The 26530-nt window shown below is 43.2% G+C and overlaps 1 protein-coding gene across 1 annotated transcript in view; it reads right to left on the reverse strand.

The window, feature by feature from the left end:
* PANK4 (pantothenate kinase 4 (inactive)) overlaps positions 1-25590 on the reverse strand; it is a 482323-nt gene extending 456733 nt beyond the window's left edge. The window contains exon 1 of the mRNA XM_086921549.1: positions 25453-25590. Within this exon, the coding sequence (XP_086777675.1) occupies positions 25453-25567 (115 nt within the window). The 5' untranslated portion in view covers positions 25568-25590. The remainder of the gene's footprint in view (positions 1-25452) is intronic.
* Positions 25591-26530: the final 940 nt, after the last annotated feature.

A 26530-nucleotide genomic window follows, 5' to 3' on the forward strand; every position in this document is an offset into this window, starting at 1 on the left:
CCTCACACACTGCGCGCACCCTCACACACTGCGCGCACCCTCACACACTGCGCGCACCCTCACACACTCTGCACCCTCACACACAATTACACTCTACTGAATACAACATACAGGCCAGACAATACCACTCAGTTCCACATAATTATATGCTACATATTTGCACTGGCCTCAACGCAACATACACTCCAAATACCACGCAGTGCCACATAATTATGTGCTACAAAATTACACTGCGCTCAACGCAACACACTCCAAATACCACTCAGTGCTACATAATTACACGCTACATAATTATATGCTACAAAATTACACTGCGCTCAACGCAACATACACTCCAAATACCACTCAATGCCACGCCACATAATTACACTGCACTCAATGCGACATACACTCCAAATACCACTCAGTGCCACATAATTACATTGCACTCAATGCAACATAGTTCCACATAATTACACGCCACATAATTACACTGCACTCAATGCAACATACACTCCAAATACCACTCAGTGCCACATAGTTACATGCCACATAATTAGACTCTATCCATCGCATCACCACAGCATCACTCAGGGGCACCACAACATCACTCGTCGCCACCACAGCATCAATCTGTGCAACCAATTCAACAACTACTGGTTCAAGTATGTTCTCTCAATGTTTCAAGCTTCATTACATATGGCACAAAAATATGTTAATATTTCACTTCTTTTCTTGGATTTTCGTCACAATAAAATACACTGAACATAATCTTCACAAAGGTTATTTATAAAAGTTTAAGCTATTGCCATTAGAAATTACAATAACTTTTATTTAAGTATTAATAATTTTAAAAAAATGTAAAGCAATTTTTATTTGTAATATCAATACATCTAAATCACGTAAATACAACACATATTGCATTACAAATGCTATAGGTGTCACATTTGCGAAAGTTAAAAGTATGGTCTTTGTAAATGACAAAGCTATTAATTTCGCTATTTTCAAAACCAACACAAATAAAAGATTTGTGATTTACAATACTAATAGCTCAAACTTCCCTAATGCGACAACTATTGCATTGCAAATGCTTGTTTCCTTCAAGAATTTATAGCAGCAATTTATATTGCAATGCTGCGCTCTTTTCTGCTTAAGTATTTTTTACCAGCCATTTACCAGGGAAAACTAGCGCAAGGGTGTTAGAGCGTTTTACAAAAGAACCATGCAAAAACAACAATTGATAAACAGAATGCAGAACAATGTCATACATTCACCCCAGTACAGAGATCCGGGTCTAAATCTATTGATTTTTTGCTCACCACGCCATTCCAGTTTGAACCCAGCCATATGCAAATCAGACTTGATCCTGCGCCCCATGGGAACAGTCCAGCCCGAACTGCCAAGCCAGTTCCTCACTGGACTGGAAACAAGCATCCTTTGGGGTGAATGTATGACATTGTTCTGCATTCTGTCCATCAACTGTTGTTTTTGCATTTGTTACCCCGAGTGAGACAGGTATGCTCAGACGCGAGTCCCATGCTCTCCACGCCACTGGAGTCAAGCTATCCTGACTGAAGACTGCTGATAGCCAGAAACCGGTCCTAGGATGCTCGATTCAGGTCCAGGGAAGATATGGCTTGGCAGTTCGGGCTGGGCTGTTCCCATGAGGCACAGGAGCGAGGCGGATTTGCATATGGCCATGTCTGAACTGGGTTGGTGTGGTGAGCAAAAGAACGATGGATTTAGGCCCAGATCTCTGTCCTGGGGTGAATGTATGACATTGTTCTGCATTCTGTCCATCAACTGTTTTTGCATTTACAAAAAAAAAACAGGCTTCTTTTGTTCAACACACAGTAATTAAGTGATTTGTCTAGAAATACTAGTATGTTGGGCAAAGGCTGGGATGCAAACTTGCTTCCCTAGTTTCAATGTCAGCAGCTCTGGCCACTAAGCTACATCTGCAAAAAACTAAATGCTGGAGAGAGTTTGGTAAAATGCGCCCAAAAAAAACACAGCAACAAATAAATGTGTTGCCTACAACACGGTCTCCCCCATCGTTCTCGGAAAACCAAAGCACACTCTGGTGGTGGCTATGAAGAAGAGGTTTACATTATTTTAATAGAAACGTGCCTATTTAGCATGCTTCAATTTAAGAGATAGGAGGCCTAACAATTTACAAAAGAAAGTGCGCAAGGAAATTAAGGTACAGAAATGGGATTACACTGTCAGGATTCTAAAATTACCGAAAAAGAAAATTCCTTTCGGTGTATTCAAGTTTTAGATAAACAATAACATTTGTTGTAGTCAATTATATCAACAGCCCACCAAACATTGTATTTAAATCAAAACATAACATTTGATGTATCTAAATGTTGTTTTATTTCTTTCTTTTAAAAAAACAGTTTCTTTCATATATACAGTATACACAGTTTATTTAAAACATATAAACTTTTTCAAAGAATCATTTTACATGGGTCCACTCAATTTATCATGACAAAATACATAGTAAAAAAACAAAATAATACAATTAAAAACTTGTCGACGTGTTTCGGTGCTTCGTTGTTTGGAACACCTTCCTCAGGACTATTTTAAAACATCTTCTTTGTGTAAAGCAATTTTTATTTTGCAGTACCAGAATCAATCCAGGAGTGGTTGTAAGATTAAGGACTCCTCCTTCCTGCTTTATCGTCAGAGACTTTCTCGTTTGCGCAGAAGCAGTCCGTGACAATTGCTGCACTTTCATAAACTTCTAATTCTGTTTATTCCGTGTTTTAGTCTGGCCAAATGTGGTCCTAGATTCTTCACGGATTCAAGAATAGGTCCCTCCTCTTTTTCAGTTGAGGCGGTCAGCAGCGTCTCTCGTTTCAGCGAATGCTCCGCCCGTCCGGTCTCCCTGGTTGCCCGTATCAGTAACCAGGGAGACCGGACGGGCGGAGCATTCGCTGAAACGAGAGACGCTGCTGACCGCCTCAATTGAAAAAGAGGGACGACCTATTCTTGAATCTGTGAAGAATCTAGGACCACATTTGGCCAGACTAAAACACGGAATAAACAGAATTAGAAGTTTATGAAAGTGCAGCAATTGTCACGGACTGCTTCTGCGCAAACGAGAAAGTCTCTGACGATAAAGCAGGAAGGAGGAGTCCTTAATCTTACAACCACTCCTGGATTGATTCTGGTACTGCAAAATAAAAATTGCTTTACACAAAGAAGATGTTTTAAAATAGTCCTGAGGAAGGTGTTCCAAACAACGAAGCACCGAAACACGTCGACAAGTTTTTAATTGTATTATTTTGTTTTTTTACTATGTATTTTGTCATGATAAATTGAGTGGACCCATGTAAAATGATTCTTTGAAAAAGTTTATATGTTTTAAATAAACTGTGTATACTGTATATATGAAAGAAACTGTTTTTTTAAAAGAAATAAATAAAACAACATTTAGATACATCAAATGTTATGTTTTGACTTAAATACAATGTTTGATGGGCTGTTGATATAATTGACTACAACAAATGTTATTGTTTATCTAAAACTTGAATACACAGAAAGGAATTTTCTTTTTTGGTTGTTATATGTCCCGGTCCTTTCTGGGTTAAACAGGGAAAACTCTTTTTTTAAGGATTCTAAAGTTTACCAAAATACCAGACTCGAATAACATCTATCTCCCGTGATAAATGCCTTATTACTAGCACTACATTGGGCAAACAACTGCAGGTGTTTCTATTTTTACAGTCTTAAATAGCACAAGCCTTAGCCCTAGGGTATTACAGTGCATTAGGTGGGCACCATATTACATTGCATGTTTTCTAGACACGGGGCAATTAAGCGATCACAGGATGTTGAGCCAAGGCCGGATTTCAAATTGCTTCCCCAGTTCCAAAGTTGGCAGCTCTAGCTGTTAGGACCACACTTCCTCCTCTAGCAGTAAAGGCGTCTGCATTCCAATGCTAAGATCAGAGTATAATTTATCAGCGACTTGACTTAAAAGCCCCCATAGACCCTGTGGAGCAGAGGTGGGGGGCAGGCACCAGGGGTCCCCTCCAGCACTGTTCATGGGTGGAGGGTAAGAGCTCCAGACTGGGCCTGGAGGGCAGTGGTCCCCCTTCAAGTACTTTGCAGGGGGGGGCCACCTCGAAGTTTCGTAACGCTGCTGTAATTTACGATTCTCTTAACTCTGCAAAACAAAAAATCACGCATTCACTTGCTAAAGCTTCTGGACTGATGTGTGGGGCAAGCCAGAGTTTATAGTGCTGCAGAGGCATGGAGTGTGAGACGTTGCATTGCATAGGGATAATATATTGTGGAAACTGGCAAGTATGCTATGCCCCGGGGGACTGGTGAGTGCCATGCCAGAACTGAGATCACAAGGTCTCCACTGAGACCAGCAAAATGCGCTCTGGGTCCGCCGCACTCGTGCAGCGCTGTAGCTTCAAAAGCAAGGGTGTAGATCTTGTAGTGACAGCTTGGGTGCCAACACGCTTGAAAGAAGTTCCAGCAAAGCGGACTGAAACAGTACTTGGGCCAGGGAAAACTGATAAGAGCATACGAGGAACAAAAAGTAAAGTAAACAAGATGCTGAAGCCAATGGAAACGAAGGAAAAGTAAGTGGCAAGCAAAGGTAGCAATCAAAAGCAAGGGGGAAGGATGTAAGCCCCTTTTAAGATTTACCTTGAATACAAAAGATTTCACAAGTACAGCTGTGCAGGCAAAACCTAAAAATGCCTCAGAGGATTTTTTTTCCAGGAAGGTGTCACTTCCTGCACAAACACAATCCTGCCTGTAAGGCAGGTAAACTTACACCATAAACGCAAAGATGCCTGGATTGGCGATAGTGCAGTGTGCGCCAGCACAGAGAAAGAGCAGAAATGTGCCATATCTTAGTAGATGTGGCACATTAATGCACACTCCGTTTAACCCTTTCGATGCTGATGACGAGCTCAGCTCGTCATCACCCACGGGTGTCGTGTGCTGATGACAAGCTGAGCTCGTCATGACACCAGCAAAATGGCAATTTCCAGCACAGGAGGGGGAAAACACCTAGCAGCCAAGGTGTTAAATGCAGATCAGAAGGTTTTCTTGATGAGCTGTGCTACGTCAAATCTTTCTAAATTTGGGCCTTAGTAACTGCAGCTTCCTGTAATAAGTTCAATGCTTTTGTATTCAACTTTGTGTCATTGTTTTGGACTCTGACCAAGTCGCAATTCCTTTGATGGTCGCAGCTATTACTCGTTTTGGACCTAAATCTAGCTTTCTGCCAAATCTGGTGCAAATCTGAACCGCTGTTTAGGCTGTAGGGGTGTATAAAGTATTCTATGGTAAATTAATGGGGAACACGTGTTTTGGGACCCCTTCCCTTATTTTTCAGCCCCCGCTTGAAGGATCACCTCAAAACTTTCCATGTGCAAACTAGCCACAAAAAAAAATAGTACTTTTTAGGACAGTTTTGTGGAGATTTGTAACATGGTGCCAAAGTTATTAGCAACACAAAAGATTCATTTCCTATAAAACAACAATACTAACTATAACTATCCTGGGGCGACTGGCACTGGATAATTTTTATGCATATATTACAATCATCGTCAGAAGATAAAGCTACGCACTCGGGCTCATCGTCAATTAAAGAATTTTAATTCATGCTTCTCAAAGAGTGAAACTGACAAACGCGCAACCGACTGGCCTCCGTCATTTGACACATTTGTCAGTTTCACTCTTTGAGAAGCATAAATTAAAATTCTTTAATTGACAATGAGCCCGAGTGTGCAGCTTTCGGTCTTCCGACGATGGTTGCAATATATTTCATGAAACCACCTTTGTGAGCTGCGGCACCCGCTGTGTGGAGAGCGACAAACCGCAGGTGGTACACGTGTATGGAGATGATATATATATATATATCAAGCTTCAAGTACCCAACGTACAAGGAGCACTGGAGCTGCAACATGCTCCGAAAGAGCCTTTTTGGTATACAGTACAACGATAACTTTAAGCAGTTCAATGTGCCATGGGAGTGTGACACGTTTCTAACTGTCCCCACTTCTCTTCAAAGGTTTTGGCAATTGAAGGCGCTTAGGACACCGCCCTAATCATTTAAATGCTCCAATGCATGCCCTGAATGAGATGCTCTGCACTGACTAGCAGAGCATTAGGGGCTTTATAGTGTCCTTTATCTCCCAATTTCAATAACAATAAATCTTTGTCACTAGGAAGCCTCACATAACTCAGTCAGTCAAATACTAAAATGGCTCCTAAGACATCTTTACATTAATCAATTAACTGACTGCACATGTTTATATTTCTTTCAGGAAACAGGCATCCCGGTGAGAAGGGCTGTTTGTTTCTTTGCTGTCTACCTCGGACTTGACTTCACAGGAAAGACAGACATGAGCAAGACCGAGCCAAGGGTTTGGTTTGGCTTCAAGAGCCCCTGCATGCACTTAGCCTTGAAAATATCTGACATAAATTAAATGACAGATATTATGTAGAAGTCAAAAACTATATTTCTTTAATAAGTAAAAGTGTTTCACCTTAGTACATTAGATGATACTACTTCAATGAGAGGCGTTTATTGATAGTGATAATTTTTTCAAAGATTAACTTGGAAACATTCATGTCCCTTGTGTGGTAGCGCATCACCAAGTAAAGAGGCTTGTTCCAGCACACTTCAGAATTACAAAAAGAAATGTGCTTCACTTTTACACCTGCTAAATACATACTGTTCACTCACAGGATCTACATTTGGTAATGCGTTATAAAAAACAATAAAAATAAAACCACAAGCATGTTATAAACGCATTAGGTTTCGCCCTTGTGATTCTTAATAAGCTTTTTTTGTTGCAAGTTGTAGCTTGCTGAGTAGTTGTACAATGTAAGTGACAAAGTCTGTTAAAATGTTAGTACTTGTTTATGTACCAAAAGGCAATATATTGTGATGTTACCAGTTGTATTTTAAAGAGGGGAGATTAGGTTAATGGTGGAGGAGAAAGATTTTTAAAAAAATATGTACCAGATAGGCTTGAAAGTTGTGCAGCTAGGTAAAGGGTGGGTGAAAAACCATACAAGTACAGCAGAAGCTGTTTTTTGCAAATCCAAAAAAACAAGATTACGAAAACTAGAAGAGAGGGTGTTTTGGTTATTGTCCATTTTTCTGATAAACTAATTAACATTAACTTACATTTTTTCAAATGAGCATTTGAGCAGCTGTGCAATATAAGTCAAAGAAACACACTGAAAGTAAGATTATGGTTTCATTGAGATGGGGACTTATTTTTTTTTAATTATTACATATTTCGCTTACAAGGTTTTTTTTTTTTAATTTTGCACTGCACATTTTTTATTATTGCAAAAACAAAAAACAAAAAAAAAAAGTATACCTGAACATCAACTCAAACAATAATGAGCATTCAGTAAATCCTTGCATTGGCGTGTTACTTATGGCTTACAATTTTTCCTTACTTAAACAGTGCACCAACATTTTCAGTTATTGTGCTATATACTTTAAAGCTTGTATGCTGTAACAAATACTGTATTTTTAAAGGCATGTGTTATATAATAAGTCCTTGCACTACTGCAACAGCTGCACCATTGAAATCATGACCCTAGGTCCTGCTAGTTAACTGTACTTGCGACTGTGTTTAGAAGTAAAATGTAGCAATAATCTGTGTTTAGTGGGGTTCCCAGAGCTTTTAACCACTATGTTACAGCACCATTCAATTAATGCCCCTTTTAACTGTAAAGAACTGCAATTGTGACTTCCTGATTAGTAGCAAAATATAGCAATATTAGGTGTTTAGAGAGAAGGATAACAAAATGTAAACAGTTAACAATATGCAGCGTTAACCAAAAGAAAAAAAGTTCAAACCACCAAAGCGGTAGGGGAATAAAAGTTAGGCTACGGGATGCTGATAAGAGAGAGACAGAAGGGAGAAGAGGCTACAACCACCAGAAAGAGCGAAAATTAAAGAGGCAAGCATACGGACCAATAAAATGTGAAGGCAGATATATTAAAAAAAACAATAGATTTTAGCAAGCGCTGTGCAGGCAAAACATAAAAAGACATACTACAGCCTTTCCATTCACACTCTCTGGACTCCAGCAAGATGGTCACACAATTCACTTTAGAAACTACCAGAAGTAAACACGAATTCCAAGTTAAAAGCAAAGGCAGCAATTTGTCAGAGGACAAAGCCGGACACTTGACCTCCGTCTTGGAAGAACCAGCAAACGTGACAAGATTAAAACACAGAATTTAAAGGCATCTTTATTTATTGCTCTGACTTTCCAACCCACCGAAAATATGCTCGACCAACCAGTGGATTGCTACCCACAGACTGGGAAATGGTAGTTTAGATACTTATTATGCATGAGCAACATGATAGCCTTAAATCAAACACAGGTTTTGGTATATCAAACACAGGTTTTGGTATACAGAGTGCATCCTGAACCCACATATTTGAAGGCACTCATGTGTGATAATGAAGAAAGAAGTCTTGGTGAAATAATTTACTTGCCTAAGAACACACAGTTTGGTCAAGCATGAATGACCCCAGGTGTACTGGTTTCACTAGGCAATTCAGCAACTAGATTGCCGTCTTTTTTTCTTCTTTTTCAAAGGGTACTGCTTTGTTTTTATTATCTGGGCAATCAGATAGATAGATAGATGATGGGTGGCAGGCAGAAGCTCACCTACCTCCAAGAATACTAGACCAATCCGTTCCCTTTTAGTCAGAGGCACATGAATGTCAGCACTGTCCAACCACTGATGTAATCCAAATGCCATTTGCAGGTACAGGTAGCTTTATATGTTTGTTTATTTGTTTTTTTCGTGGTGCCAATCTCTTTCTACCTAATCTACCCACTTGCAAAGATTTTAACTAGCTGGAAAATTCATCAGGTACGTACAGTATCCTTAGGACAAGGCTACATTGAAAGCAGGACCCCTTCCCATCGACCTTGCCTGAGCCTTAGACAAGAAACGATGGGGTGGGGGCGGGGACATTTCAAGGCTCTCCCCTAAGAGCCAACATTATCCACTCTATCCTACACCCCTCCCCCAGCTCTGTGCACCCTGTAACCACTATACATGTTGCATGTCACGCTCAAATCAACTGTGATTTAAAATAAAAGTGAAGATTTGGAGAATACAACTCTGGACAGACCTTGTACTTTGTTTAATTGGTTATGTGGTGGTACACTGATTGCTCTTTATGTTTAACATTGTCAAGTCCAGTTGAGGACAGAACCTTGACAGTGGGTGCTTAGACCGTGTGCACATAAACTTGTTTTATTTCCCTCTTTGATTACTTTGGGGATAGCGGGTTAGGTGCTAGTTGCTGATGGTTTCACTGTCAAACTGTTGTATCTTTCTAACACAAACAGAGGAACTTCACCACACCAACTTCAATAAAAGACATACTGCAAGAATCCATCATAATGTAATAGAGAGATGCAGTGATACTGTATTATATTGTCATTTGTATAGCACTTTCCCAACCCTTGAGAAGACCAAAGCAAAAATATTGCAGAAACATTGTTTTATGTTCTTACTGAAATGAAACTATTGATCATGTAAGGCACAGTTGAAAGAGAAACCTAAACGAAAATACAATATATTCCCTCCTCAGGATTTATCAATGACTAATTAATACCAAGACCTCCAACGCCTGGCAACTTTTAGAATCCCGTGCAATTTTTGCCTTAAAAAAGGTGTATTGTGGGTGGTGTAGACCCTATTGTTCTGTGACATTCATATGGCTTGTTCACGGTAGAAAGGTTGTGTTGGGGTTTTTGGACGCAGTCTTGGGCCTGGTAACTGCCAATAATCCCTGAATAAATGCAAAAAGCAAGAACAATGGAGAAAGGAGAAACAAATAATACGCTCTTTAGAAATAGGAGACCACTAATTCACCTATTTTATGCAAAATGTGCATTATGAAATAAATCAAACATTCTGTACTTCAACACTCATACACTGGGACATGATTACACATTTTTTTATTTTTTGTAATCAACATAAATTATTTTTCTCTTATTTCTTATTCTCTTTTTTTCTCTTACCAAACAAGAAGTGTTTAGCCAACGCTTAATACATCATACAACACTATATACATATCTATATACACACCTATATACAACAGTAAACAACACAAACAATTTTGACAAGAATGAAAAGCAAAAAACAACAAAAAAAACTAAATAGTTTTTCACCCTCAAAGAACAAATGTAGCAACAGCTAAGTGCCCTCCTATTAACTCTAGGAGGTGCACTAGGAGGTAGTCCGACACCACTGGTTCAATGCACAGATTTGCAGAACCTAAATCCAAAAGTGTGTCACAAGGCATTCATTTCCAAAATTAATTTTCATTCAAAAACTCCTCCGTATGGAAACTGTCGACGCGGTCGCGTTTCGGCCTCCAATAGGTCTGGCCTCTTCAGGACAGGGCGATAAACAACAAGCAAGATCAATCCAATGGCAGCGGGAGAACAACCATTTGAGGTACAATCACTATTTCTTATGACTCCCTGGTAGGGATGCGTCTCCATTTACATCCAAGTTAGTCTCTTCTACACGCTGTCAACTTTCCACGGGTCACTCCGCTGTACGTGTGGATCCTCTAATCTACAACACACGGGGCCGCCATCGTGGTCGGGAATAAACTGGACCCTGAATAAGCACATCCCATTGGTAGCTCCTTTCATCCCTATGTATTTTCTTGACCCCACTATGATAAATGACAGCTATTGCCTTGTATTGTCGCGTCTATCAACACTCGTTTCTCCAATACCCATGAGTAAGCAAGGCTATACACTTGTTTATGACAGTTTCAGCAATATCCACACAACAAAACACAGGCCAAACTGCACTCACATAATGCTGTCCTTCAACTGGAAAATAATGCGTAAGCAAACTCTCACTTATTTCCTGTTCAAATTCACAGAGGCATAGCAACAAAACTTATTGAGAGCATAACTCTGGTCTTGACGTATGACGTCTAAGATTTCTTCATTTAGGTTGCATGACAAACATGCACTGTTCCATCTATAGCACTCCACACAGTAGCATGCTACTCCTCCACAAATACACTTTGATGCCTTTATATAAATACAACTCAACACACCTGAACCCTTCAACACCGTGAGATCATTAAAAGTAAAATACAAAGCTACACAAATCTCTATTGACATAATTTATCCCTGCCTTCTATTAACTTATACTCTTTACTTAGACCCTGATTCGAAGTTGTGCTTTGAATTACGGGGCTATCAGATGAGAAAAAGATGGGTAATTTTGTAACACATTAAATACCCCATATCAGGGGAGCAGTAATTACAGTGAGCACTATCACCTGAAGTCTACTTAACTTAGAACGATGGATGGCCTTAGTCTCCAAATCCATGTTTGCGCTTACATTATTGGCTATATTAAAAAAAGAACATAACTTACAGTATTAGTCTGTTTGGGATCTCAAAGCCCACCTAGTTTGAACATATTTCTAAGTGCCGTGACCTCATAGCCACTAATACAGCTCACACTATGCCTTTATCCTGATAATTCAATTACATATTATCAAAAAGGAAGGCGGGGGGAGTGAGGTGTGGACATGCGAGTGTGAGCTCTTGCATTACGATTACACCATAGAGGATAGCCAAAAGGATAATCAAGATCATGCATAGATATGAATGATACACAAGAACCACCAGACTTGCCTGATATGACAAATGCCCTGCCTATGGGGACATTTAGAACCTGATGGACAGGCCGCAGATCTGGCAAGGAAATGATACCCATGGCCTTTGCCACTCAGACAGAGGACCTTCCGCCATACTTAAAGGTCCCCCACCTGCCTGGTTAGGATTTATGTGCTGTGAGGGCAGCAGCTGTGGTGGCACACCCTTCAGAACATTGCAGGCTTGCTGAGAAGCTATAGTTTTAAAAGCATCCACTCAGCAAAGTTCTTTGTATGGAGAAAAACTCTCAAAGTGGAGTTTTTTTTAATCAATGCAAAACACAAAATGTCCTGACACAAAGGGAGCTTTCTAACTTCTAGCTTTCTATTTTCCCGACTGTATCCACCATGCCATGGCTCAATTTCTATTGTTGCTTGCTCCATTTGTAATGCATGCGGTCTAATCCTGTACAAAACAGGATTCTTTTACATTTAGAAAGCTCTTAAAACTCATTTAATTATCTTAAAATCTTTTCTGATGTGATTAGTCCGTTCAGCACCAAGATGACTTAGGGCGTTCATTGTACTTTACGAGTAACAAGCCAAATCATATCTTCCATATGTATGCTCTCAATATAGTTAGTGGGTGTGTTAAAAATGAGGTTTCTGGTTGACAGAGGTAAACACCATTTCCAAGCAGGAACCACAATCCTAGTTGGAGTAAGTTGGTAATACACTCTAAATTAACATGTACTCACCCTCTGGTAGCTTGGCACAGAGCAGTCAGGCTTAACTACGAGGCACTGTGTAAAGTGCGTGTGCACATAACATACAGTAACAGTGAAAAACACCACAAAAAGATTCCACACCAGTTTAGTCAAATAGATTGATATATTCTGAACAAAACAAGACTAAAACAACAAAAATCCAATATGTAGAAGTCAAGATATGAATCTTTAAAGGGTGTCAAAATAGCGCTTAGAAGCAAATAGGATTATGGTCCTTCTATATTTAAGCTTCTGATTGGGAGGGCTGCAAAGGGATGCCTGTTAGAAATATTTGAGCCTAATTACTACAGATAGACAAAAAAAACGCAGCTCAATACCCTGATGGCGGTTTTTAAAAACTGGACTGGGTTATGGAAGAAATTGGGATTAGGGAGATTTAGCTGGTATACTCCTATAAGTAAAAATACTCAGCTGCCCGATAGCTTCCATGATCTTTGTAAACTAAGGTGTGAGAGACTCGAGCTTGAGAATATTTTTCAGGGGTTTCATCTTGCCTCGTTTGAAGATCTTCAGGCTCGATTTGATAATGGAGCAAGAAATGGTTTAAAATACCTTCAACTAAGGAATTATTTTTTTGGTTTTTTTTTACACAGTGCAGTGGAGGGGTATTGCCGGGTTTTTTGGGGAGCCCTTGTTAGATTTATTAACTGGAAAGATAGATTGCATGATTTCTCAACGGAATTAATGCTTGAGTGAAGGGACTCTGGGTGATCTGGAGAAACATAATGCCTAATGGTAGGAAAGACTTAACTTGAATGATATCGGGGTTTTTTGTATCTGGAACTAAGGTGCACTGTACTTTGTTCTTCTAGCTTGCAATCCTTGCATTACAAAACTATTTTTGATTTATATTTCACACCCTCTAAAAAAAGCCAAGGGGGGGGTGTGGAGGCGCTTGGTTTGAGTTTGAGTTTGAAAGTTCTTATAGAGCGCACGTTTACCAGCGGCTTCTTGGCGCTATTGCTAACGGGGACTGAGGGTGAAGGAGGGGAGGTCAGACAGGACATTTAGTCAAAGGATTTTGTAAAAAGATGGGTTTTGAGGCTCTTACGGAATTGTGAATAGAGGGGGATGGAGCGGAGTTCAAGGGGAAGGGAATTCCAGAGGGTAGGGGCAAGGAAAGCAAATTTAGATCCACCCCACTTCTTTCTCCGGAAGCGTGGGATGGTAAGGAGGGACTGAGTGGAGGATCGTAGAGCCCTAGTGGGGACATAAGGGACAATCTCAGAGGAGATGAAGGCTGGCGCTGAACTGGATCGGGCCAGGAAAGTAATGCATGCGAGCTTGAATTGAATTCTAGCTCGCACAGGGAGCCAGTGCAGAGTTTTCAAAAGAGGGGTAGAGTGGTGGAATTTAGGGAGATTGAAGGCCAGGCGGGCCGCCTGGTTCTGTATTTGCTGAAGGCGACGCAGGAATACCGGCATACAGGGCGTTCCCGTAGTCCAGGCGGGACACCACCATGGCCAAAATGATGAGCTTAAGTGCAGAGAAAGTGAAGAAGCGGGACACCCTGCGAATAATACGCAGTGAGAGAAAGGAAGAAGATACCACAGAGCTAACCTGGGAGTGAAGGGTGAGTTGAGAGTTAAGTTTTATGCCTAAAGTTTTGACTGAGGGAGAGGGAACAGGAGAAGGACCAAGAGAGGGGGGCCAGAAGAGAGGGGACCAGGGGCTGGATGAACCACCCGTCAACACCAGTTCGGTTTTATCAGGGTTGAGTTTAAGATGGTTGTGGTTCATCCAGTCCCTGATATGAAGCATGACAGTTTGAAAGTTAAGTGCAGCAGAGGGAGAAGAGAGATTGAAGACCAGCTGGAGGTCATCCGCATAATTAAATACGGTGACCTCCATCTGTTGAAGAGAGAAAATAAGAGGGGCAATATACAGATTAAACAGGAGGGGAGAGAGAGAGGAACCCTGGGGAACCCCGCACTGAACTCTTCGGGTGTCCGCTGTGTAGTCACCCAGGCGGACAGCCTGGGTGCGGTCTCTCAGGAAGGAGGACAACCAGACCAGGGCACTCCCCCCGATCCCCGCCGCTGCGATACGGGAAAGTAAGGTGTTGTGGTCCACCGTATCGAAAGCGGCTGAGAGATCTAGGAGCACAAGCGCCTGGTGCTGATTGGTGTCCATACCCTCCCTGAGGGTGTCAAGGACCGACATAACAACGGACTCCGTAGAGTGTGCGGGGCGGAAACCGGCTTGACGGGGGGCAAGGGCACCGTGCTTCTCTACAAAGGAACTCAGAGCGCAGGTGACATGGCGCTCGAGCACCTTGGCCAGGAATGGTAGGAGGGAAATGGGGCGGAAATTGGCCGGGACAGAAGGATCTGCCCCCGGTTTCTTCAGAATAGGCACAATGACCGCGGATTTCATGGAGTTGGGAACTATGCCTTGAGAAAGGGAACTGTTGAGAAGGTGGAGGGGAGGGTCTGGACAAGAGACAAAGACGTGACGGAGGATGTGGGCAGGACAGGGATCGAGTGGAGAGCCAGATTTGATCAGTGGCACCACAGAGGTCAGACTTTCCCGGGTGATAGGGGGAAAGGAGGTCAGTGCACCTTTTGGGGGAGGACATTGAGGATCAACAAAAGATGGGGAGGGAGGGGGGATGTTGGCCTTAATGGTGGTAATTTTGTGAATAAAATAATCATTAAGAGAGAGACAAAGATCTTCGGATGGGGCTGGTTTGAGACTAGTTCTGTCCGAGAACGCCAGGTTGTGGACGATGGAAAAAATCTCTTTGGACTGGTTCTCTGCTGCTAGGATTTTAGAAGAGAAGTAAGATGTTTTAGCCTCCAAGATGGCTTTTTTGTACTGGCTCAGGATGTTGGTGTATTCCAGTTTCAAAGTGGGGCAATAGTTTCTTCTCCAAGCCCGCTCCGCGCGACGGACTGTTAATTTGGTGGTTTTAAGCTCATTATTAAACCACCGATTGGCGTCTTTGTCGCGTTTAGAGGTGATGCGTTTGAGCGGGGCAACAGAGTCGCAGCTGTGAGTGAGCCATTGATTTATGGAATCAGCCTGGGCAGCGGTGGTGAGGCCCTGAAGAGAGGGAAGAGAATTAGTTAGGAGGGAGGAGAAATTTTCAAGATTGACACGGTTCCATGATCGGACCCAGGTGTTTTTGGGTCGGAGGGGCTTAGCTGGGGGAAGAATGGGCAGGAGAAAGGAGATCAAGTGATGGTCAGACCAAGGGCAAGGGGAGATAGAGAGTGATTCCACAGGGCAGTTCAAGGACCAAATCTGGTCAAGCCGATGACCTTTGGTGTGGGTGGGGGAGTGGACATGGGATGTAAAGTTGAGGGAGTGGAGGGTTTCGGAGAATTCCTTTGAAGAAGGACATTCGGCGGGATCAGAAGGCCAGAAATTAAAGTCGCCAAGGAGTAAGATAGAAGAATTGTTGACAGTAATAGTGGCCAAGACCTCCAGAAAGTCGGGGAGGAACTGTAGGGGGGACTGGGGGGGACGGTAAGTGAGGAAGCAGGTTAGGGGGGGAGAAGTGGAGACTGTGCGGATCACTAAAAATTCAGTGGTGGCAATGGTAGGTAGGGATAGGATTTGAAAGGGGAGATCGGTACGTGCGACGACCGCCACGCCGCCCCCGGCTCTGCCTGATGGACGATCTGCCCTGAGGGCGTAGTAGGAGGCCGGTAAGGTGGAAAGGAGTGCGGGGAGGGAGTCGTCGCAGAACCAGGTCTCAGTCAAGAAGAGGAGATCGGGGGTGTGAAGGTCCAGCAGGACCGAAAGTTCGTGCGCATGGGCGACGGCAGATCGGGTGTTGAGGTAGATAGCTGTGAGGTTTTTAGGGATTGGGGGAGTAACAGTTCCACAGATAGTGGGAGAAGAAGTGACTGTGGGAGGAGGGTGAGAAAGGGGGGTAGGGGGAGCTATGCCAAGAGTGGTGATAAGTGAGCTGGTTGTGGCCGAGATGGGCCAGGGACCCTGGTAGCTACGTAGTAGGGCCGGGGTGTAGATGATGAGTGGGGCAGAGTGGAGCGCCCCTAGTCCCGGCCTGTCGCGAACGGGCGTAGACGGGCTTGCCTTAGGCGCGCCTTCGGCGCGCAATCGACGCGCCCGCTGCGCTCGTCCGCTGCGCTTCCTACCCAAACACATGCTTTATAGCAGAAGAAAGGATGTTGGAGGGGGTGTGGCCAACCGAGGGGGCGTGTCTGATTAACGCGCCGCGCCCTCGAGAATGGCTGCCCAGGAAGAGACTCGTTGCAGCGAGAAGCGCTGTTCTAGGATGCCAGAAAGTGCAAGTAGGTGGGGGGGTGATCACAACAAAGAATTACAATTCAATTTTAAAAGTTTTTAAAAAATCTGCGTTTTTTCCTCACTCCCGGCTTTCCGCCTCAGGAGTCCTGTCGTTAGTGCGACGCCTAGCGACGGCGCGCACTATTTATGGTCTGGTGGGGGGGCGTGGCCAACCGAGGGGCGTGTCTGATTAACACGCCGCGCCCTCGAGAATGGCTGCCCAGGAAGATGGTGGGATACATTGCCCTCGGTGCGAGGAGCCGATGGCTGATCTAATTCATATGTTTCGTACCTGACCTTGTTTAGATGCTCTCAGAATGGATGTCAAACTTTTCAGGGAAGATTCTTAATCTAAATATATACTTGACTCCACAAAATATGCTGCTTGGAATATGCAAAAACTGGGGCGCAGCGGATTTTTGTGGCATTGGCAGTTTGTCCGCTATGTATATCTTCAACCTGGCTGGATCCACAACCTCCCTCATTTCAGAAATGGCAGGGGCGCTTTCTATAAAAATGTTATCTGGAAGTTGCACTATATGTGCGCAAGGGGAGAAGGGCAAGACAGAATGCGGGTGAATTTGGTGGGCTTTGTTGGATTAGATGCAGTCTCGTCAACAGGATAATGCTGGTTCAACACACTGACTGGGTTAAGGATAAACAATATGTTTTTTTTTTTATCTCCATGCCATGACAATCATGGTATAATGACAATGTTTAATAGGTGTATCAGCTATGTTAAAGATGTATCATTTATTGGTAGGCATCAGAGTTATGGATTTCAAATATGATCAAGCTGTGAATAGAGATGAATTTGTATTTATGCTTGAATTGGGTTTTTACCAATTACTGTATGCACCTGTTGCTTTGTATTTATTAACGGTATTTATGAAAGAAAATGGAAAAGTAGCTATAAAAATGGTTTAATAATAGAAGCAAATAGTATTTAAAGGGGTAAAATGGCCTTGCTGGACCGAAACAAAGTTAAGAGTTGAGGCTGCCTGCGATGGAGCACAGGCCAGTAACAGGACCCATGCATGGCCTGCTGAGCAAAGTACCTTAATCCTTGTTGCAGCATGAAATGCGGGGTGCGATGCGTTGATGCTCCTCATGCAGTTGAGATCTGCGCTGGATTCTCCACGTAGTAGTGGTGATGGATATGTAAAACTTACAAGAACATGTCCTACTTTTTAAATGCATTGCACCCTGACCCGGGCGGTCTAGGGCCTACCTTAGGTGTGACATATGTAATAAAAAGAAATGTTTTGGGCCTGGCAAGTAGGTTAACTTTCCATGTCGACATGGCAGTTTAAAATTGCACACACAGGCCTGAGACAGGTTAAAAACGCTACTTGAGTGGGTTGCACAATCAGAACTGCATGCCCAATAGTAGCATTTTATTCCTAGTCCCTGTGCACATGTAGTGCACTATACTAGGGACTGTTCAGAACTCGGCAGCCTGAGCTCTTGTCGGACTGCCTCGTAGCTGTTCTGCTAGAGCCACTGTCAGAGCCTTACACTGGCTACCTATGCAAGCTAGAATCCAGTTTAAGGCACTCTGTTTAGCATTTAAAATCTTGAATGGCACTAGCCCTGAGCTGCTCCGCCCACTGTTAACTTCGTACACTCCTCAGTATAACTTGCGCTCCTTGGGTCAACATCTGGTAAATATACCCAAGTTCAGACTCTGCCGTGTTGGAGGACGCTCCTTTCGACTGTTGGCGGCCAAACTGTGGCACTCCTTGCCTGTATCTATTCGTAGCATTGATGAGCTTCTCCCTTTTCGGAAAGCCATTAAGACCTATCTTTTCCCTCTGACTTAGGTTATTTTCTCTCTCAGTTTCCTTTTCCGGTACAATGATACGGTTAGCGCCGGGACGCCCCTTAGCTGGGGCAGCTGCGCGCTCAAACAAAACATTAACATAACATAACATAACTTAAGTAAATCAAATATGCCAATTGTGGATAACCCAATGTTACCATGATTTATATACGGAGCACTGGCTATCAGTGTAGATTTCTACAACCAGCAAAAAACAGGAGTTCAGAAGGCAAAAAGTTAGGGGAAACCACGACAATGATGCCAGGTCTAACGGGGTGACTTTGAGCTCTTAACGCAGAGACAGTGGAAATTTTAGACTTCAGCATCAATGATGGGTTGTAGCTCTTGTCCTCTGGTGACGAAGCACTGTCACCTGAGAGGTAGCTTAGGTGTTTGATGGTTAACCTACAGGTAGACTGAGATGTAGCTGAGCTATGGGAAGCCTGAACATATAATTTATGTCTAACCACAGACATAGTTCTGCTGCCTAAAAACCAAACACATCCATGATCAGTTTCTCAGAGGCACTGCAAGACAGATGTATTATTTAATTTTACTTATGCAACGCATGTTTGTGATGGTGTCTATTCAGAGGCAGTAGTACACTAGCGCCCATCCTGTGCAGACATTTCATTGCGGTGTACCGCTGCTTCAAACTAGTATGGTTTGGCAGCAAAATGGCTAGGAAGCCTTTTCTGCTGTAAAACTAAGCTTAGGCCGTCAAGAGCAGCATAACTTTAATACTGGGTATGACATATTAGGAAACATAAAAGCATTGCACAATGAAAACATTACTTTGTGCTCTACTCGTTTCAGTGATACAATAAAAAACTGGTAGCCACGTTGTTTGCCAGTTATCTCTCTTGTACTTCATTCAGGGTTGTCCATTTCTCTTTGCAGGCTAGGGTAATTGTTATAATTAGTCTACACAGTCATTATTCTCAAAGGAAATGTGAGCAATTTGTAACAAATCTTGTATTCTCTAATGCACATTGCTCCTGAAGGATCCAAACTGGAAAGGCGAGCAACAAAAACAAGCATTGGAAATGCAATAGGTCTCGCAATAGAAAGGTTTTAGCATTTGGTGTGGTAAATCTAAATATTTTTTAATTTTTGTTTATGTTTTGCAAATTATAAAAGTATTAATTTTGTTATTTGAAATGCCAATAGTTAGAAATGTAGCAAATGTTACATCTATAGCATTAGTAAAGGTACATGTTTAGTTTTCCCCTGTCTTACATGTATTGATCTGACAAATCACAATCTTTTAAAAATGTTATAAATAACACGTTTGCAATGCAATAGGGCTCGCATCAGTAAAGTTAGAGGTATTAGTATTGACAATTTTTTTATTTATGTTTTTGTTTTGAAAATAACGAAATTAATAACGTTGTCATTTACAATGCCAATAGTGTTAACTTTTGCAAACGTAACACCTATAGCATTTGTAATGCAACATGTGTTGTATTTACATGACTTAGATGTATTAATATTTAAAATAACAATGGGTTTATTTTTTCCAATATTTAATACTTAAATAAAAGTTATTGTAATTTATAATGGCAATAGCTTAAACTTTTGCAAATAACTTTTTGGGAAGATTATGTTTAGTGTATTTTATTGTGATGAAAATACAAGAACAGAAGTGAAATATAAACTTTTTTTGTGACATTTGTAATAAAGTATGAAACATTGAGAGAACATATTTGAATCAGTTGTTGAATGGCTGCACAGATTGATGCTGTGGTGGCTCTGAATGATGTTGTGGCAGCGACGAGTGATGCTGTGTCGTTCAGTGATGCTGTGGTAGCGCATAGTGGGCGAGGGATGGAGTGTGGGCGAGGGATGGAGTATGGGGCGGGGGAGAGATGGAGTGTGGGGCGGGGGAGAGATGGAGTGTGGGGCGGGGGAGGGATGGAGTGTGGGGCGGGGGAGGGATGGAGTGTGGGGCGGGGGAGGGATGGAGTCTGGGGCGGGGGAGGGATGGAGTCTGGGGCGGGGGAGGGATGGAGTCTGGGGCGGGGGAGGGATGGAGTCTGGGGCGGGGGAGGGATGGAGTCTGGGGCGGGGGAGGGATGGAGTCTGGGGCGGGGGAGGGATGGAGTCTGGGGCGGGGGAGGGATGGAGTCTGGGGCGGGGGAGGGATGGAGTCTGGGGCGGGGGAGGGATGGAGTCTGGGGCAGAGGAGGGATGGAGTCTGGGGCAGAGGAGGGATGGAGTCTGGGGCAGAAGAGGGATGGAGTCTGGGGCAGAAGAGGGATGGAGTCTGGGGCAGAAGAGGGATGGAGTCTGGGGCAGAAGAGGGATGGAGTGTGGGGCAGAGGAGGGATGGAGTGTGGGGCAGAGGAGGGATGGAGTGTGGGGCAGAGGAGGGATGGAGTGTGGGGCAGAGGAGGGATGGATGGTGTGGGGGATGGATGGATGGAGTGGAGTGGATGGATGGATGGAGTGGGGGGGGGAGTGGGATGGATGGAGTGGGGGGGGAGTGGGATGGATGGAGTGGGGGGGGGGAAGGATGAATGGATGGAGTGGGTGAGCCGAAGGCAAGAAAAAAAAACGAGTGCAATCAGGGGAACAGAAGGCACAAAAAATGCTTGTTTTTCTACGTTAACATTTGTTGTCGGATGTGCAGAGTGCGGTGCAAGCTTTGACTTTAAACATTGAACTGGTAGTGAGTATAAAATGGTGAAGACTGTCCTCTTGGGTAGAGTTGTGCACTTATATCCTGCCTTTTCAAACCACAGCAGACAGCCTAGTTACAGGGTAAAGGAAAGTACAGCTTTCAGGCACAAGGAAACACTATGTCAAACCACACGGAATAGTCAAACAGTTTTCTCTGGATTGGATGTATTAGAATGTAAAGAGTTCTACACAGTGAACATGAAGCAGATTCAGAGACACTGCTTGTTCACTTAACACACCTGTAAGTGGTGTCGGTATTAAACGTGTTTTGTCTCCAGAGGTCAAAGGGGATGTTATACAGCTGGCTAAAGGGAAGCACAACAACACGCATGAATATTTTAGACTGCATATCCTTAAAGATTTTTGAGCCACTGGCCCCATGCACGACTGTACAGGAAGTGACAACCCTGTCCTGATTGTTCACTCGGCCTTCAACTGCCCATATATACTGCTGGTTAGCAAGCATCGGGAGCCACGGGCCCGGGCGGCTCTGTTACCGACATGGTAAGTGATGAAGCCTTCATGTTCACATTCCTTGATTATTAATAAATGCAAAGTGTCAAATATTCTTCCAGGTGAATTCTTTTTGGTTCCTGCAGTTAGAAATAAACAGCTCTTCCCAAGAGTGATTTAAAAAGCATCCTTTTGATTGATGCAATTTAAGAAATGAAATAAGCTGCAGATTACAAGCAGGGGCATAAGATCGAAGCCGCAACTGACTGATGCAGGGAAAGGGGAAAGATCGGAGTTTTCCCAATTAAAGTGCTGGTGAGTCTTTCGGATGAATTATCTGTTGAAATGAACAACATCGTACAAATCTCAAAGGACAGGCTCCTTGACTTTAATGGAATCATGAAGAAGTGGAAACAAGCATTGGCGGCCGGAAAAAAAAAAAATCTGCGCGAAAAAATAAATGAAGACAAGTCGGATGGGCGGATGGGGTGGGGGGCGTGGGAGAAGGAGAGTGAGCAGCCTTTGATGAGCGAGCGGGGAGGGTGGAAGGGGGGGGGGGAGGAGAAACGAGAGACACGGCCTGGCGGCCGTGAAAGTGAAAGCTCTTGGCATTGCTGTGGGGAGGGGGGGGGGGGGGGGGGGGGGGGAGGAGAAATGCGACACGGCCGAAAAAGCCTTTGATGCAGCAGGGGGCGGAGCGGATCCCTTTCAACTTACAATGTAAAGAGTTCTACACAGTGAGCATGAAGCAGATTCAGAGACACTGCTTGTTCACTTAACACACCTCTAAGTGGTGTCGGTATTAAACGTGTTGTGTCTCTAGATATCAAAGGGGAGGTTATACAGCTGGCGTGTGACAAAAAGGGAAGCACAACAACACGCATGAATATTTAAGACTGCATAACCTTAAAGATTTATGAGCCACTGGCACCATGCACGACTGTACCGGGAGTGACAACCCTGTCCTGATTGTTCACGAGGCCTTCAACTGCCCATATATACTGCTGGTTAGCAAGCATCGGGAGCCACGGGCCCGGGCGGCTCTGTTACCGACATGGTAAGTGATGAAGCCTTCATGTTCACATTCCTTGATTATTAATAAATGCAAAGTGTCAAATATTCTTCGAGGTGAATTCTTTTAGGTTCCTGCAGTTAGAAATGAACAGCTCTTCCAAAGAGTGATTTAAAAAGTATCCTTTTGATTGATGCAATTTAAGAAATGAAATAAGCTGTAGATTACAAGCAAGGGCATAAGATCGAAGCAGCTGACTGATGCGGGGAAAGGGGAAGGAAAAAGTTCGGAGTTTTCCCAATTAAAGTGCTGGTGAGTCTTTCGGATGAATTATCTGTTGAAATGAACAACATCATACAAATCTGAAAGGACAGGCTCCTTGAGTTTAATCGAATCAGGAAGAAGTGGAAACAAGCATTGGCGGCCGGAAAAAAAAAAAAAAAAAGAAGAAAAAAAAAAAAAAAATCGGCGGGTGGCAAATCCTGTTGTATCGCAGACCCGACAGTAAATAAAATAAAACGAGACATGGCCTGCCGGCCGTGAAAGTGAAAGTACGGCCGGCCGTGAATAATTAGGGGAGGAGCAGCCAGGAGCGAGCAGGAGCGGAGTCGCCAAGCTGGGGAACAGATGGCTGGCGTTTTGATGCTGGGCACGCGCATTTTAGCTCAATGCGCTGCGCATTGACCTAAAAGCGCACGGGCACAGCATCAAATCGCCAGTCTAGTTAAAGTCTGTTTAAGCCCCTATAGTCTCACTTCGCTCAATGCGCGGGCGCATTGACAGGAGAGACCTACAAAAAACATAGATTTAGGCACAAATCTCTGTACTCTGGGTGAATGTTTGACAAAGTTCAGCATTCTGTCAATAGTCTTTTTGAGTTGCTGTTGGAGTGGCCTTTGCAGGACATTGACCATCACCCAGAGTGTCTATATGTTAATGAATACTTTTATTTTTTGCAAGCTTAAACACCATCTGTTACAAAGCTATCTAAATGTAACTACCTTTTTCAATCGTTCTTTAGGCCTATTGGCTTTCTGAACAGATGTTGCTCAGTCATGTCATATGAGAATTGCCCAGTGTTGGGTGTAATAACAATTTTATTTAAGATACAAGATATCTGGTAGAGTAATTAACGAGCGATAATACAGAAAATTGGTACTACTAATTCAGTCTCATGAGGACTCGGAGAAGCATTAGTAATCAAGCCTGTGATTTGGCAGCCACACATTCTGAAATCAGGTACACAACCCACTAAGCTCAATATTCTGAGACCTTATACATGCGTATGGCCTCAACCAAAAATATACTGCAACATCCTGATGAGCAGAATGAAAACATACCTTTGTGCAACACTCAGGTACGAGTATCTTACTGAGGATGGAATTAAAAATCTCTCATGAGCTCATTATCATTTCACAGAAGGAATTGGAAAAAGGGGTCCCCTCTTGAAATAGCGCTGCAAACACTGGTTGTAAAGTCCTTTGAACTGGAATTTATAGAAGTTGATTCTCAGTTGGCAAATCACTCATCCCCTGTTTATAGAACACTGTCAGTAGCCTAGAAACATCGTAAAATCCATTAAAACGTTTTGTTGTAATCGTATAGGGTATGACCAGTATGTTTAAAATGCACAATGCAGCACTATTTTCTGGGTTTGACTCTAGTGATAGCTTTACCCCATTGTTTGAAGTTAGCCCCGCCACAATTAGTTGATATATTACTGCTCCCCATCCCCCAAGTGCAGGTCTAGTTACGCCCCTGGTTAAGGTTATACTTTGATTACGCACTATATATAGAACACTGAATGACCACTTAAGTGACAACCTGCTGCACTCTGTGCACTACTTGCGCCTCACAAGCTGCCTAGCCAACCCCATCGAGCGCAGAATGCTCTTTACACACACATTGTAGTAGGAGGTATATACGATGCACATTGTAGTAGGAGGTATATACGATTTGCTCAAAACGCATAATATGCCCAACCTAACCTATGTACACAAACTGGCCATCTGTTGGGGGTGCCTAGCCTGCTCGGTTTACTCACATTGGTTCTTAAGGACCACATAGCCTTACATATGCCTGCGCAGTAATCTAGGAACGTGCACACACTGCTGTATAATTTACAGTAGTGACTCACGTACCCTTCCCACCCCAACGTGCGTTATTTACTATGCACTCATCCCCGAGTAGGTCCAGTTGGCTCTGCAATCTCACATTGTGCGCTGAAAAACATGCACTGGTATATAGGTATTTCCCTCGCGCGTGGTGTCGGACACTGTAAAACGCTATCATACAGAGCATACTGTGGGGCGCTAAGCCTGCTCTACGTGAATGCTGTGTGCTGTGGTGCTAAAGCGGTAATGGTACACGTTGTGTCCTGTGAAACGTGCCGTGTCCTATATCCAGTAAACTCCCTGCTCGGTTTCCATGCTGTTTACCTTATACTCGTCTCCCACGGACCCCCTACGCCCTTTCTGGGAAATGTAGTTTCGCAGAGCCCTATGCTCCTTACCACTCAATGACATTAAGAGTCATTGGAACAGCTCCTCGTGTTGTGAGGAGCGGGTGACCCAACACGCATCCTTTTAGAAAATTGAGTTCACCCCTTCCGCCTAAGACTTGTACTGAAGGAACTAGCTCAAACACTTCAAACTACAAATCCCAGAGTGCCGCATGACGGCCGCTGTAGAGACAGGAACCGCTGCGTGATTATTGCCAGCAGAATAAAGGGTAAGTAACAGCTTTTATCCATTCCCGAACAACTCTCTTGCCCGCCACCCGCGGGAGGCGCCTCACCGATGTCTATGGCGAACCTCTTGGCGTTTTCCAGGTTGCGGAAGATCTCGTCTGGCGGCAGCGTGATGCTCTTATCCAGGCAGTCCCCGCTCCTGCCACTAGTGATCGCCGCCATCTTGGATTTCCTTCATTCAGCATGTTGAAATATGTGCATATATTTGCATATCTAAAGCCTCTATGCATAAATTATGCTAATGAGCACATTGAGATTTCTCGCAGAGTAAACCGCGTGGTGGTATTACCGAGAACAAGTACTCACATCACATGCCAGAATTGCTTGGGTTCAGCCCATTCTCAACTTTCTGAATATAAAGCTTGCAAAAAATGAGCTTAACTCAAAGAGCACGAGCCGAGACATCCATATTTTGGCAGGTACATCGTGCAACAACTTCTAAAATTAAGATAAACTGTGTTAAAAATTCCAAACCGTGTAATTTTTTAGCACGCAATGCGGTTCTCTTCAGTGCGTTAGGTTGTCCTTGCACGGAGTTGTACTTATTAGACATTATAGTTTCTAAATATGAATTTATGATAGCTTGGAATAGTAAATTGAGTGGATTCCGGATAATCCAAGAGTTGCTCGAGTTGACTAAGAGAGCCTAATATTTTGGATGCATACGCCGTCCTCGAATGCGGACTTAATTAAGAAAAACACCTCGACTTTTGACCGAGTGGACTCCACCGATGTACAGCAATGACGCAGTTTAAACTCATCCAACTCATTCAATTAATACAGAAGCTGTGCTACAAAATTAGTGGAATTTACTGTATTTATACTTAAAGTTGCACGTGATAGTTGTACATTAAACTCACAAAATGTAAAATTTTTGGTGGGTGATACATCGATTTCCAAATAAACAAGCATTGGCATAACCAATAGGTCTAACCTTTGGGTATTTATAATTGTTTAGGCAAATCTATTGACTTAGCCAATGTGTTTAAGCTGTGCTGTAGAGAAGTGTGGCTGCTATGCAGCATGCTGAAAAGTTGTAATAAAAAAGTGCCAGAAGCATTTTTGTGACCTTATGTATGACCAAAAAGGCATTATGTCAAACAGAACTACCATATTAAAAAAAGT

Source organism: Lissotriton vulgaris, chromosome 5 (assembly GCF_964263255.1).
Source record: "Lissotriton vulgaris chromosome 5, aLisVul1.2, whole genome shotgun sequence".
Taxonomy (NCBI): domain Eukaryota; kingdom Metazoa; phylum Chordata; class Amphibia; order Caudata; family Salamandridae; genus Lissotriton; species Lissotriton vulgaris.